The sequence below is a fragment of the Arvicola amphibius genome, chromosome 2 (genome assembly GCF_903992535.2).
Source record: "Arvicola amphibius chromosome 2, mArvAmp1.2, whole genome shotgun sequence".
NCBI classification, from domain to species: Eukaryota; Metazoa; Chordata; class Mammalia; order Rodentia; family Cricetidae; genus Arvicola; species Arvicola amphibius.
Window position 1 is genome coordinate 6289810 of NC_052048.2, and position 13026 is coordinate 6302835.

The 13026-nt window shown below is 43.3% G+C and overlaps 1 protein-coding gene across 9 annotated transcripts in view; it reads left to right on the forward strand.

Annotated features, from left to right (window-relative positions):
* The window catches only part of Sox5 (SRY-box transcription factor 5), a 385023-nt gene that overhangs the window by 173563 nt on the left and 198434 nt on the right, over window positions 1-13026 (forward strand). For all 9 annotated transcript variants that reach the window (XM_038318752.1, XM_038318754.1, XM_038318747.1 and 6 more), the window contains one exon: window positions 12234-12406. In XM_038318752.1, the coding sequence (XP_038174680.1) occupies window positions 12234-12406 (173 nt within the window). The remainder of the gene's footprint in view (window positions 1-12233; window positions 12407-13026) is intronic.

The window sequence follows — 13026 nt, forward strand, 5'->3', positions numbered from 1 at the left end:
TATACATATATACATATAAGCACATGACTAGTCTAAGTGACTTTGTGGTGTATGAATCGAAGTGACAGTCTCTTCTGTAAGGCTCTGTTCCTTCCATCCTTTCAAGTATCCTGGAGTAAAGCAAAACATTTGTCTTTATATCTATCTATATATAGATATAGATATATAGATATAGATATATACTGATATTAATTTTAGATGTCTGAAATTTACATTTAGCACCTGTCGAAAATAAACTGCACAGTTCATAAGCAAACTCATTTTCATATCTGACTGTTTGGAAAGTTCCAGAAAAACCATTTGACTGATGATTTACTTGTTCGTCAGTCATTAGAAGCTGAATCTGTTCTGGCTTCAGAGGCTGAGAATGGGTAGCGAGATGAGGGAGAACTCAACAAGTTTGATGACCAGCATCTGTCTGGAAGGAAATTGAAATGAACAATTAGCATGCCTCAGAGTTTTCCAGAACTTATGGGAAACACAAAGAGATGCTAACTCCCCACCCCCCGGGATATCAAGCCCTTTGCTTTTTGATGGATTTTTAAGCATGACCCCGGAGGTGAGGGACGTACAGTCCCTGCCTCTGTCCTCCACTACTGACCTCAGCCACCCAGAGTGGAGGCAGAGGAGTGCCTGCTTCAAGCCTTGCAATTCAGTTCCTCCTTCTCGTCCCTCACAAGTCAGACTTGAAAGCTCTGATGGCAGTGATGCTAAGCTTAGACAGAGACTCCTTGCTGTCCTTTGAGCCTAGCCTGGGGGCTGCTTTAGGATGCTCCAGTACAATCACAAAAGAAGTTTCTGTCTTTAATTTCGAGTTTTTAAAGCTTTGCATTCAGAGACCAAGTTCGGTTATTGTCCTTCTGTTAAAAAAGAAGAAGAAGAAGAAAAGAAGAAGAAGAAGAAGAAGAAGAAGAAGAAGAAGAAGAAGAAGAAGAAGAAGAAGAAGAAGAAGAAAGCTGTTTCCAGAAGCATTTTTGAAGGCAACTGTGTGTCTTTTTTCTGCCGGGAGAGATGGTTATTAGGTGTTCAGCTCAGGTTTCCCAGTGAAGTGGGGAAAACAGCAGTGAGTTGACCGTGTGTGACAGTCACAATTGCAGGTCATTGTTCATGGGTGCAGAGGCTACAATAGAGGATTGCCTCTGGGGGTAAATGAATTTGGGGGGTCAGTGCCCAGGAATGTGGTTTCTTGCCACTTCAGAAGAAGTATGAGAACAATGGCTGCCTTGTTTCTGCAACCGTTTTAACCTAGACAGAGGAAGGTGTGAGACTCACACATTTGTCTACTGTTTCTGGCTGGGAGACCAAAGGGTTGGGCTTTGCATGTTCTTTCAAAATAGGAAAACATGAATGCACTGAATAACTGGGTTTTGCCATGATCATTTTAAATAATAAATTAGAATAGAACTTTCACATGTGTCAGGGTGGTGTTGCCAGCTCCACAGCAGTTACTGCATCTTAGATGGGGAGAAGGGTCTCTCTGCTTATGTTGGCCAGTTTTATTTAAATTTTATTGACTCTCAGAAAAAAGGAATCAGAGAGAGGGAGAGGGAGAAGGAGAGGAGAGAGGAGAGAGAGAGAGAGGAGAGGAGAGAGAGAGGATGGAGAGAGAGAGAGAGAGAGGGAGAGGGAGAGGGAGAGAGAGGAGAGAGGAGAGAGGGAGGGAGGGAGGGAGGGAGGTAGGGAGGGAGGGAGGGAGGGAGAGGGAGAGATATGAAGAGATATGAGAAGGTGCTGGGGGACTGGAGCAGGAAGGGGATAGGAATTGTTGACTGAGGTTTCTGTCCTGCCCAGTTCCTGCAGCCATTAAGTGTTGGTAGAGAGGCTGCTTGTTGGTTCCCGACTGCCTGGCTAGCTTAGACCGAAATAATCCCACAGAAACTGTGTTAATTAATTCACTGCTTGGCCCATTAGCTCTAGTTTCTTATTGGCTAACTCGTACATCTTAGTTTAACCCATTTCTATTAATCTGTGTAGCTCCACGTGGCTGTGGCTTACCAGCTAAAGTTCCTACATGTCTGACTCTGGTGGTAGCTCCATGGCTTCTCTCCAACTCCACCTTCTTCCTCCCATGCTATAGGCCAAGCCAGTTTCTTTATTCATTAACCAATAAAATCAACATGGACAGAAGGACCTACTTCCCACACCAGTTAAGTCCCAAAGAAGTCACAGAGAGGCCTACATTAATCATAAGCTGATTGGCCCAGTAGCTCAGGCATCTTATTAATTAATTCTTATAACTTACATCAGCCCATAATACTTGTCTATGTTAGCAATGTGGCTTGGTACCTTACTTGTTGAGGCAGCCACATCTTGCTTCCTCTGCATCTGGGTCACAACTGCAGACTGTGCTTCCCTCTTCCTAGCATTCTTGTTGCCCACCTTTACTTCCTGCCTGGTCACCCTGCCTATACTTCCTGCCTGTCTACTGGCCAATCAGCATTTTATTAAAATAATACAAGTGGCAGGATAAAAGACCATTTTCCCATAGCACTTCCCCCCCATTTTTTAAACAAGAACTATGAATCTGATATCCTTTGTTTAGCTTTTCTCTTGACCATTATCCATAACAACTTGTAACCAACATTCTGAACAAAGGAAAATATCCATAGTCCATTTTTTTGGAATGTGGGCATAGTTTTCCATGCTATTTCCTGCTGATTTAGGATACTGATAACCCTATCTCAAGTAAAACAAAGCATGAGGTGGGTTGAATACATAGGGACAGAAGGACAGAAAGGAAGGCTGAGGCCATATGTAGCTAATATTGCAGTAAAGTTATGGGGCCATGACCTCCTGCAGCAATGGAATACCCATGTCAACATTCCTGCAGTCTCCCAAAGTCATGTTTCTGGGAAGGATATTATAAAATATTATAAATGAAGGTCACAGCCATTCAGGCTGTACAAGAACACAAAACAACTAGCAAACCTTCAGAGTTACTAATAGCCTTGCCTTTAAAATAGTTAACCGAGAAACCCATATAAGTTAAACAATGGCCTTTAACAGAAGACAAACTTCAGGCTTTAGAGTAATTAGATGCTCACCATATTGAAGAACCAACCAGCCCTTGAAATTCACCCTGTATTTGTTGTTAAAAAGAAATCTGGAAAATGGAGAATGGTGGTAGATCTAAGAGCTGTCAACAATGTTATCCAACCTATGGGCCATCTACAGTCTGGAATTCCTTTGCCTTCTCTATTAAGGATGGCCTCTTATAGTTATTGATTTAAAGGATTGTTTCTTCATTATATCTTTACAAGAAAAGGATCGAGAAAAAATTGCTTTCACAGTGCCTACTTATAATAATTCTCAGCCTACTAGGAGATACCAGTGGACCATCCTCCCACAGGGAATGTCCAATAGCACCACCCTATGACAATACATTGTAAATCAGCCACTGGAAATAATATGTAAGCAATTTCCTAATTCTATAATTTACCATTACATGGATGACATTTTGTTATCTGACTCAAATGCAGATAATTTAGAAAGAATGTTTGAAGAACACTGCATCAGCTGCACACTCTGCATCAGCTGCACACACTGCATCAACTGCAGACACCATACCAGCTGCAGACACTGCATCAGCTGCAGACACTGCTGCTGTGCACGCCCCCGCACCCCCCCCCCCCGTCTGTGCTGTAAGCGCTAGAACCCAGTTTGCGAGTTTCGGGCAAGGGGTTGGAGGTTGAGGAAACACACGCAACGACAGACCAACATGCAGACCTTCCAACACTGGTACCAAAAGCCCTCTTTAATAGCACCATGGAGACTTAAATACCCTGCAGTCAATGGCCAACAGGTGAAAATCCATCCTCTGATCCTCTGGGCAAAGCACAGCTTTTAGTAACTTCCATTAGAAGGATCTAGACAGGGAAGAGCAGCTGAAGACCAGGACTCAATAAGTCCCAACACACTGCATCAGCTGCACACACTGCATCAGCCGCACACACTGCATCAGCTGTACACACTGCATCTGCCGCACACACTGCATCAGCCGCACACACGGCATCAGCTGCACATACTGCATCAACTGCACACTGCATCAGCCGCAGACACTGCATCAGCCACACACACTGCATCAACTGCACACACTGCATCAGCTGCACGCACTGCATCAGCTGCAGATACTGCAGTGCTCGTGATGGGCATGTATAGACTGTAGCGCCCATGCCTGTGTGCAGGCATCTTACTTATTTCCTCGGGACACTGGACGTCCACTGGGCAGGCTTCTGGGGGAGCGCAGGACAAGGCCACTGCAGGGCCTGTTTGACTAGATCTTTCCTACACAGAACTCAGAAGTTCTGATTTTTTAGTTAAGGCCATGAAATGCTGTATGTATAATGTAGAGGGGAATGCCAGCTGAGCTTGACAATATAAAAATATGACTATTTCAAACCCATAATTTTGCTCATTCTAGACAATGGGACATGCAGAACACACTGAACATCTCTGGATTCATGTCAAAAATCCTTTGGGCAATACAATTGACTTTGAGCTCAGGAATTAAGCACGGGAGTAGAGTCAATACCTGGATTAAGATAATCTCTCAGGTGATGTACATTTTTGAAATAGACAAGCACACTGAGTATTTGCCTGGAGAGAGATAATTATTCTGTTTAAATAGCATTAAATAACTTGAAAATGATCAGGCTGAAAACAGAAGTCAGTCACAAGATTTTCGCCCCAAGGACAAGATCTAAGTCCTGGTGAGACAGCTTTGTAGGCTGGTGAAGGGCTTGCATTGAGTCCCAAACCCACAGTAAAAAGCTGAGCTGGGTGGACCTGGTGTCTGAGTTGTAACCCCAGCACTTGGAGGCAGACAGGTAGATCCCTGGCACCTTGGGCCAACTAAGCAAGACTTCTTGACCAGTTCCAGCTATTAAAGGACCCTTTCTTCAAAACAGAGTTGAACTGCACCTGAGAAATGACACAACTCATTGAGAATTTTGAAAATTTAAAACATATACAACAATGTCAAGACTTTTATCTGCTCGTTTGTGTCACCCGGAAAGGTATCTTAAACCCATCTTTAAGGCCCTGTAGTTGTTTAAGGGTCGAAAGCATCGCCGGGTGAGAGTGGCATTTGCACACTGACCTGAAGCTTGTAAGCCTATGCAGTTTCAGGGAAGCTGAGAATGTTTCTTCCTATGAGAGCTGTCACACCCTGAAGATGTTTAATGAAGAGTCAGCCAGAAGTAAGGTATATCACACAGAGTTGTTTACTTCTAAATAAAGTAAATGTTTATGTTTTTAATCCTCTCAGCTCAATTTCCAGCCTCTGCAGTTGCTTCTAAGTGATGCTTTCACATTTTGCTAAAAAAAGTATCTTAAAATGTCATGAGACTGAAGAAAGTCTAATGGCACAGAGGGTATTGCAGGGGAAGCAGCTCTGCAGTGTGCATAAAAAGGCAACATGCTTGTGCTTTTGGTTGCCCAGTGGTCAGCCTACCATTGGGTGTACAAGCAAACTTAAGGATGGAAAGAGGGTGCTGCCACCAGATCTCAGAGGTCCCTGGGTGTAGGGTTTTACACACACTGTACTGAGTGCATGACATGGGACAAGCAGAGGACTCCACTGGCAGATCTCAGGGTCCCTGAGTGTGGGTTTTTATATGTGTTGTACTGAATGCAAGACAGTCTTTCTTATGCTTGCTTCAGGTGTGATAGGAAATACTGAGGTCATATTTTATCTGAGTTTATATTAGACATTGTTATCCAGCCACTTAATGCAGTTTATAAGCTTGAGAGGAATTGAGTTGTAAAATTAAAATAATGATAACATCATTTGTATTCTTGTAGATACATGTTCTTCCAAAGCTTGTAAACTATGCTCTGGACTGCTGGATACTCAGTCCCCAGACTCTTCTGGCTTCATCTAACCCTAGTAAGGGGGCAATGATAAAGCCACAGCAGCGAGCAGTCATGTGACCCCAATTCTTCCACGTACTCTGGGAAAATCAGGCTTTGTCTTGTGGTTTCCATTTCCTCATATGCTCACTTAAGGGAAGTCAATGCTAAGTATTTATTGCTTATCACCCCATAAACAACTTCCTCACAAAATTATTGCGATAGGCATCTTGTCCCAGTTCACAGATTGTTAAAAAATAATAATAGCCAGAGACCAATTATCCTAAACCACATACTGGAGTTGTAGTATATACAGCCTGCGCCTTCTGCGCAATGCTCAGTGGTCTGTCTTTCATGGCATTAGGGTAGACTATCTCTAAAGACCTTTAAATATTGAGAACACTTCTAGACAGATTGGACATGAAGAGCACCTTGAAATTCCAGCCAGAGTAGTTAGTGCCTAGCGCTCCCCATATACATATCCTGGCATCTCTAGTCTGTTCACATGTGAATCTTTGAGTGGTTAATATCATGGCTGCTCTTCTAGAGGAACAGGGTGTGATTTCCAGCACCTACATGATGGCTCACGACACCTGGAACCTCCAATTCCAAGGAGTCCTGTGTACTCTTCTGGCCTCTGTCAACACCAGACATGCAAGCAGTACCCAGACATACATGGAGGACAACCATCCGTTCAACACAATAAAAATAAAATAACACATAAGTTAATTAAAATTTTCATGGCATATATAACAGATATTGAGTACAATTCAAATACAGCAAATATAATGGGATATTTTGTAAAGCTGATTTTTGTATTTTAAGTACATTAAGTAGTTGGGTGCAAGCACCTTGAAAGAAGTTTTTTGCCTTACATTAAATTAAAAACCAAAGGTAAACACGTGCAATCTTTATTGAGGGCTGGGGTATGGTTCAGCAGTTAAGCACACTTTGTCTTGCAGAATTACAGGCAGTTGCAAGCTGCCCTGTATGGGTGCTGGGAACTAAAATCAGCTCCTCTGCAAGAGGAACAGGTCCTCCTAACTGCTGAATTATCTCACCAACCCCCTCTTATTCTTCATTTTTTAATTTCAACAACTCAAGAGCTTGTTAGGATATAATAAGGATCACTTGAAGAACCATCAAGGTGGAATTGTGCAGCCTTTTGACTTTCCTTGGGTTGATTTTGTTCATTGAGCTAACAGATACCAGGTATCCACAAAGCATGGGGCCTCATTCTGTAGATGCTAATAGAGCAGAATAAATTGATGTCCTATAACAGAACTTCTAATCTGGGGTAACAAAATACACAGAAAGTCACTAAGAATACAACACAGAGTGCACAATATGGGTTGACAAGAAGCAAGGTGTGATGACCTTTTTAATGTTAGTGTTTAAGAGAGGTCACTAGAGGAGCTGCCCTTCTAGGTCCATCTTGAGTGCTGAGTGTTTGTTTATCTCTTCCATATGGAGTTAAGCTATGAGCAACCATTCTTTCCCAGGTAACCCTGTACATAGTACTGACATTTAGAACTGGGTGAGTCTCACAGGAGCTGTGCTGTAGATACGACTCAATGAAGGGAAGAAGCCACTCCTGGGGAGCATTGTCTCCCTGGGTACCATTATCGTGGTTAACCTGAGGCTATAAATATGACGGTTGATACCATGGGATGCTGCTGCCTAGGGATACTGTGGTCATCTTAGTTTATCCAAATATAGCCTGTGATGTTCCCACACGCCACAATCTACCTCAAGACTGGTTTCTTAGAACAAAGCCTGATGTTCATCTCTGCATAGCTACAACTCTCAGAGGACTATGGGAAACTATGAAACTTCTAGAGACCTTGGTGAGGTATAAATCACAAGGGGGGCCCTCCTGCATCTAGTGGAGGTGAGGTAATTCTTGTTGTTCTAAGTTGTGTGACGTGCTTTGATGTCCTCTTCCAAGCTTAGGACATTGAGCATTTGCCCAGACTGTGGTTTTTCCTGGACTCTGGGATTCAGGACAGAGAAGTACTATACAGATGATGGGAGAGAGGTGGGTCAGGGGTCAGCAGGTGGTGGTAGAGATGAAGACCCATGAGAAGATACGTGCTATTTCCAGGGTCAATAGGACCTCTCAAGTGTTTGACAAGAAGAATGACATGGACAAAGGGTGAAGAGGAACACCTCACTTCAGGATAGGCTGGGGCTGGGTCCCTCACTGAGGCAGGGGCATTGGAGGTGGAGCCCAGTCCTCAGGATCTCTTCTATTATACTAAGAAGTCCTCTGACCCACATCACATTGGCGGGCCCTACATGAGCACACAGGACTGTCCCCCACCTGATTGTTAGGCAAGTGGAAATAATGACTGACACAGGATGTTTTTGACCTTCAGTGAACATTCATTCCAGGTATGCTAAAACACACTGATAGTTAGTATACCAGAATCAATGGCTGCCCTGCAAAGTTGGGAGTAAGTTCCATGGCTCTGATTCAGAAGAAACTGAGCTTAGCGTGCAGTGTGGCTCTGAGTGTGTTGCATTGTTTGCTGCTAGGAGCCCTGGCTTTAGAGGAGTAGACACTAGCTGCTGAGTGTTTTCCCTCCAGTGAGGGCAGCACCTGGAGCTCTCCCTGGACCTGGGTAATATTCTTTAGTTGTTCTTCATTTTTTTGAGTCTAGACTGTTGTTTGAGTCTTTGCTAGTCTCTTCATGCTCACAGAGAACTCTGTAAGCCCCTTTTATGCACTGCACAGCCACTGTGAATAACAAAGGAATTTGAAAGCACAGCCATCAAACCTATCCTTTTGTTTTAGTCTAAAAATTTCGCAGAAACAGACCATGGTGAAAATTTCACCATCTTGGCCACAGTCTCCGAAACCCAACCTGAAATTTTATGCAGTAGCTATGAAATGAAAGCCTCTGGTCTGTCCTAGCAACATGTGGTCACTTGACAGGAGAGCAGTTCTGTCATGAAGGAGGTTCTTTTTCATGCCACTCACTGAACGAGGTTCAAGGGTTTGTTGTCTGCCAGGCCTTTACCATTTCCTTCACTTACATTGGGGGAGGAACTGAGTTCAAGACATAATGGTGTCTTGAGCACTCAGTGGTGACCTGGACACACAGGGAGTAGCTGCAGGCTTGTTCATTGGGGAGCTGCAGAAGCAGTGAGGGGCTGGGGTGGAGCTCCTTGGAGGAGCATGACTGAGCATGCCCAAGGCCCCAGATGCCATCTTTAGCACTGGAGAGAAGAAAAGCAGAGTGGAGAAGGCTCAAGGCTCACAACATTAGAATCAGATGTAAAAGTCACACATTTGATTTTAGATGTGAAATATGTTTTATCTGCATAGTTTAGTAGCATTCCATGAAGTTCTGCTACTCCTTCCCATCTCATCAGCAAAACCATTCTTCTCCATACCCCGGTGCTGTATCTGCTTGAGCGGGTGGACTTGTGCTTCCCTGGCTCCTAAATTATATAGCTGCATATTTAGGTGAGATATATTTTCTGAAAATATAAGTAACTAGAAATTTACCAAATATGTAAATCTGAAGAAAAGTCTAAAATATCATACAATTTCTTCACCTTAGATTGTTCCCGACAACATGGAGGTGCAATAGCGTTCAGTTTTCCCCCTTTAGTGTACACTTAGACAGGCATGGAGGGGAGTGTTAATACAAACACCTCACTTCCATTGAACTTCTATCAAGAAATCCCATGTCATCATTCTTTCGAACAACTTTCTTATGACTGCAGAACACTCCACAGTATGCATGTCTAGCTGCTATGTAGCATTCTGACTTGCCATTTAGATAATTTATGGCTTTTAAATATGAATAGTTATTTATTCATATCTATGTTTCTTATCACATCTTGGCACATATTTCTGTTTGTGGGGTCTCGAAGAAATGATGAGTATTCTCAGACATGATGTTGACTGCTGGTCGAAGAGCGCATGCTTTGGAGTTTGTTCTGATTTGGGGCTTTCCTAATGATACAGCATCTTGATGTCAGATGACTATTTCAACAGAGGAAAGCTTCCTGGGGAGATTTGGATATTTTATGCTATCATAGAAGAGTCACATAGCTCATTTTCCTTTTTAAGATGTCTACATTTGTGATGGAATACAATTTTCTGAGATATATTAACTTAATTAGTGTGCTCTATTAATAAACTGTCCTAACTGTTGAAATAGAGAACTATTATAAATACGGACTGAGAAGATGGCTCAGTTGGTAAAGTACCTACCTCACTAGTTTGAGGGCCTGAATTCGGATGCCCAGCACCCAACATAAAAAGCCAGGTGTAACAGTATATACCTCTAATCCCATTACTGGGGCAAAGGAGACAGGAGGATCCCTGGGACTAGCCAGTCCAGATGAATTGCTAAGGTCTAAGTTCAGTTATTAATCTGACTTGATTAGAATCAAAAGGCATCCAAGTTTAGCCTCTGGCTTCCACTGGTGCATACATGTACATACACATACACATGTGTAGACTACCTATGGGTCACACACACACACATACACCTGCACATATACACATAGAAATGACAAATACACAGTAATGAAATATCACAAGTAATGATTCCTACCTTACATCCACACTGAATCACTTTCTATATGCTCCTGAAAACACATTAGAAACTGTATTTATTTTTCACCTCCTTTTTAAGAAGGGACTTGAAGATAATCCACTGACTGAAGCCATTCTTCCTTTGAAAATGTGCTTCTCCCTCATAAACTTTTAGGGAGAGACTCACTTGGCCAGCAAGAGCGGCTGGGACACAGTCGATCTCTCTCCTTATGGATGCAGGTGGCAAATGTGCTGTTAAGACAGTTGCTAGTGTCTCTTGTGTAGAGCGAACAGTGTATCTAATAAGCATGGTCTGCCATACTGTTAGCTAGCACTTTGCCTGGGGGCTTGTTTCTCACATGAGTTCTAGAACAATTCAGCTAGCCTCATGTCTGTCTTGCTCTGTAGCTAGCGTCCATTACTGAACTATCACGTATGGAACCTGACCTAGATGTGCAGGCATTTTAAGTATCTGGACCATGCCCTTCCTTTAAATGATTGCCATAGCTCATCTGTTTCTAGATCCATGTATATGTTTGGGTGAACTTAAGGTGATAGTCATCTGCCAACCACATTTTACCATTCAGTGGGAGACTGTTGTGTTCTCAGACTTGGATCGTTGCTTATCAACTGTGTCCTGGTTTATACAATAGCTCGAGATGATCTCAGAATTAGTTGGCTATGCCCTAGAACTCCCTCCTTGTTTGTGGTCCTAGGGATAATCCCAGGCCTCTATCACTATCACATGTGCTCTGTTGCCAGGCTACACTCCAAGAGCCAAGGTGTTCCCTCTATATTAGTATAGGATTTCTCATGCTGAATCTTCCTGGTCAGTTTATAAATAATGGAAGAAGTGGAGGGATGAATTGGTGGTTTTCCAGAGGACCAGAGTTCAGGTCCTCTCACCTACATCAGTGGCCCTCAACTTCCTGGAACTCCATAGAACCCAGAACTCTCTTCTGACTGCAGGAGTACCTGCACACATGTGCCTGTATATCCACACAGACTCATGAATAATAAAGCAAATCTTTCTGGTAAATGAAAAGTAGATCCTATCTGTGACAATACCTTGATCTCATCATAATTCAGCTATTAATTTTCCCTGGTTTTGCCTTGCTTCTTTAATCAGAACAAAAAATAAAGATCAAGAACTCTGTCTCAGGCATCTTTTATCGCCTGCAGGCCCATCATAGAACCTAAGAATCAAAGATGTTCACTAGAAATTTATAATTTCCTCATAAAAGATAGAAAAACTATAGATTATTTATGATGAAAGTGTTAGACTGTCTGCTTATTCTGGCATCCATTCAGCGTATGTGTGCATGTGTGTGTGCACATTTATGTGAGCTGGCCTGTGTGCACCGATGTGCATATGCTTATGGAGACTAGAGGTTGATACCTGATGTCCTTCATTTACCCTCCACTTCAACTGTACAGCCTTCTCTCTCTCTGAACCCGGAGCCTGCTGATTGGCTGGAGTGTTGTCAGAAAGAACACCAGCATCCTCCTGCCTTCATCTCTACAGTATATTTTGATTATTGTGTTGACATTTTGGCTAAGAGCTGAGGATCAAATTCAGGTCCTCGGGCTTGCATTGTAACCATTTTATGAACCAAGTCCTCTCCTCAGCCCGGTTCTGGCATTTTTGATAAACAAATAGCAGTTGCTTTTCATTGCTAAAGAAAAATCTGAAAGAAGGTGGGTGTGTGCCTTCCCTGTCGCCACCAAACATGTAGTCAATCTAGTTCCCTCTGCAGCAGAATGCTTTCCCGGAAATGTGGCTGCCTTCTCAATTCTGCCATGTGTCTTCCTGTCGTGTTCCTCTCAGGGACTCCCGAGAGCCTTGCTGAGAAGGAACGGCAGCTCATGGGGATGATCAACCAGCTGACCAGTCTGCGAGAGCAACTCCTGGCTGCCCACGATGAGCAGAAGAAACTGGCTGCCTCGCAGATAGAGAAACAGCGTCAGCAGATGGAGCTGGCCAAGCAGCAGCAGGAGCAGGTGAGAGAGACTGGGGGCAAGGGCTTCCTCAGCCAGCTGCCGCCTGTTCCTGGTAAATACTGTTGTCAGTAGAGGACGATGCATAGCACTCCTCCCCTCCCCAGTCCCTAGAAAGGAATGGAAAGGACAGAAAGCAAACACACCCTCCCACCCTTGCTTAATGGAACTGTGTAACTTCTTTTTTGGAACCACAGAAGTGGGGTGGACTAACCATCCTACCTCTGAAAACCTGAACTGAAATGTATGAAATGCCCCCAATCCCCAAACATACCTTCAGCACCAGCAGGATGCCACGCATAGAAAATCTGACAGCGAGGCTCATAGGCTGAGTCCCGACCAAAGCCTCAGAGCACAAAACATACTGTAGAGAATTATCTTCGTGACATGGGCACAAGATGTTTATGACATGAAAATGAATGTCATTTTAGATTTAGTTCACCTCTCCAACAGAAGTTCAAAAATCCTACAGCAGCAATCTAAACAAAGCTAAATGCAAGGACATCCAGGTGCTTCTAGTCCCTAAACATTTCACTGAAATATTCCTCAGCCTTCAATTACAGTTTTACTGAAGGGGTAAAGGCAATCCCTGGGAAAGAACCGTGTCAAATGTATTCCTCTAC